Here is a 1,771-nt window from a genome sequence, read left to right as displayed (position 1 = left end):
GCTCAGCCATTGAGCTACCCGGCCATCCTTATATAGGATCCGAGCCCGTGGCCTTGGTGTTATCAGCACCGCACTCTCCCAAGTGAGCCACAGGCCGGCCCGAGCCTTCATTCTTTAAAGCTTCAGTTTCTTCATATTCAAAATGGGGATAATCCCCATGCCTCCCTCTCAGAGGTGGTGGTGAGCATTGGATTTGGTGACCACTCTCAACAGGACTTAGCACATGGTGAATGCCCAGTGAGTGTCACCTGTCACTATGAGCTTGCTCTGTCATATCAGCCTCTCTTCCATCTCTGACTCTCCTTGTTTCTGTCTCCCTGTGTACTGATTCCTATTGTGGCTGTAACAAATGACCCCAAACTGGATGGCTTAAAACAACACAAATTTAGGTCAAGGGTTCAGATCCCTGAACAGGCCAGCTGCAAACAAAGCAAAACAGAACAGAAATTTATTCTCTGAGTTCTGGAGGCAAAAAGTATGAAATCTAGGGATTGGCAGGACTGGTTCCTTCCGGGGATTCTGAGGGTGAAGCCATTCTTGGCCTGTCTCCTAGCTGCTGGTGGCTGTTGGCAATCGTTGACATTGTTTGGCTCCTGGCTTTCCTGCAGTCTCTGCCTCCGTCTTCACATGGCTTTTCCCTCTGTATCTATGTCTGAAATCTCCTCCTTTCTCTTATAAGGACACCAGTCATTGGACGTAGGGCCTAGCCTAAATCCAGGGTGATCTCATCTCACTTTAATTATATCTGCGAAGTCTCTATTTCCAAATAAGGTCACATTCAAAGGTACTGAGAGTGAGGACTTGAATATATCTTTTCGGGGGTGAGGAGCACAGTTTAACCCACTATACCTGGTTTCTGTCTTTTCCTAATTTCTCTCCATTCTTGTCTCTCTCTCCTTTCTCTTTGAGTCTCCCTCCCTGTGTCTCCTCCTGCCTCTTTCAGCTCTGTTACCACACTTTACCCTCACTCCCAGTCCCAACCTTTCTCTCCTTCCTCCCTCATGAACCAACACGGATTGGCTGAGAACCCTGGAAATTTGCCCAGAGACCTATGATGTCACCGGCTGAGCCAAATCAAGCCAATGATTGGAGGGAAGTTGGTCGGGGGGGTTGACCTGGAGGGGGCTGAAACTCTCTTTCTAACCTCCAGCCCTTTTCTCTCTGACCAGGGCTTGCACATACAGGCAAAATCGAAAACTCCTGCTGCAGTAGACTGGTGGCTTCAGCGTTTTTAAGGAGAAAGGAAAAGAAGTTTAATAAAATTTGTGACAATTTTTTCAATGCTTTTGTCAGTTTCCTGGGGACCCTCCCCCCAGTTGGCATCCAGCTCTGTTTCTCTACTCAACTGGGTGCTCCTCAAGGGCTGAGACCAGGTCTTACTCAACCGTAGACACCAATTATCCTAATTCAAGGTAGAAGTGTTTGGACCTTCAAAAGGGATGGACAACCTATTCTAAGGGTTTGTAGGGGCAACCTTTCCTCTTTGGGGAGGAGAGAATGTAACTAGACCATCAAGGATGTTTAAGAAGAGGAAAAGCAGTGATCAGTGTGGGGAGGACAGGTTTCCCTCTCTATCTGAACTCTAATTTTTTACCCTCTGTGTACCTGAATAGATTTGGATACATTTTCATGTAAATCTTTTGCTATCTGAACTCTCACTCCTCACTAACCCAAAGTAGGAACTGAGTAGAGGATAAAAGGGGATCCCTCTATTTCTAAACTTGCCAGCAGAACTATAGCTAATTCAGAATTTGGATAATGAGATATGTAT

General features: G+C 46.4%; 1 protein-coding gene across 1 annotated transcript in view; it reads left to right on the top strand.

The window, feature by feature from the left end:
* IZUMO2 (IZUMO family member 2) overlaps positions 1 to 1,212 on the top strand; it is a 20,976-nt gene extending 19,764 nt beyond the window's left edge. The window contains exon 7 of the mRNA XM_008589217.1: positions 1,170 to 1,212. Within this exon, the coding sequence (XP_008587439.1) occupies positions 1,170 to 1,212 (43 nt within the window). The remainder of the gene's footprint in view (positions 1 to 1,169) is intronic.
* Positions 1,213 to 1,771: the final 559 nt, after the last annotated feature.

Source organism: Galeopterus variegatus, unplaced genomic scaffold (genome assembly GCF_000696425.1).
Source record: "Galeopterus variegatus unplaced genomic scaffold, G_variegatus-3.0.2 Scaffold5301, whole genome shotgun sequence".
Lineage (NCBI taxonomy): Eukaryota > Metazoa > Chordata > Mammalia > Dermoptera > Cynocephalidae > Galeopterus > Galeopterus variegatus.
The sequence above is the reverse complement of the archived record's forward strand: the minus strand, read 5'-3'. Positions and strand labels throughout refer to the sequence as shown.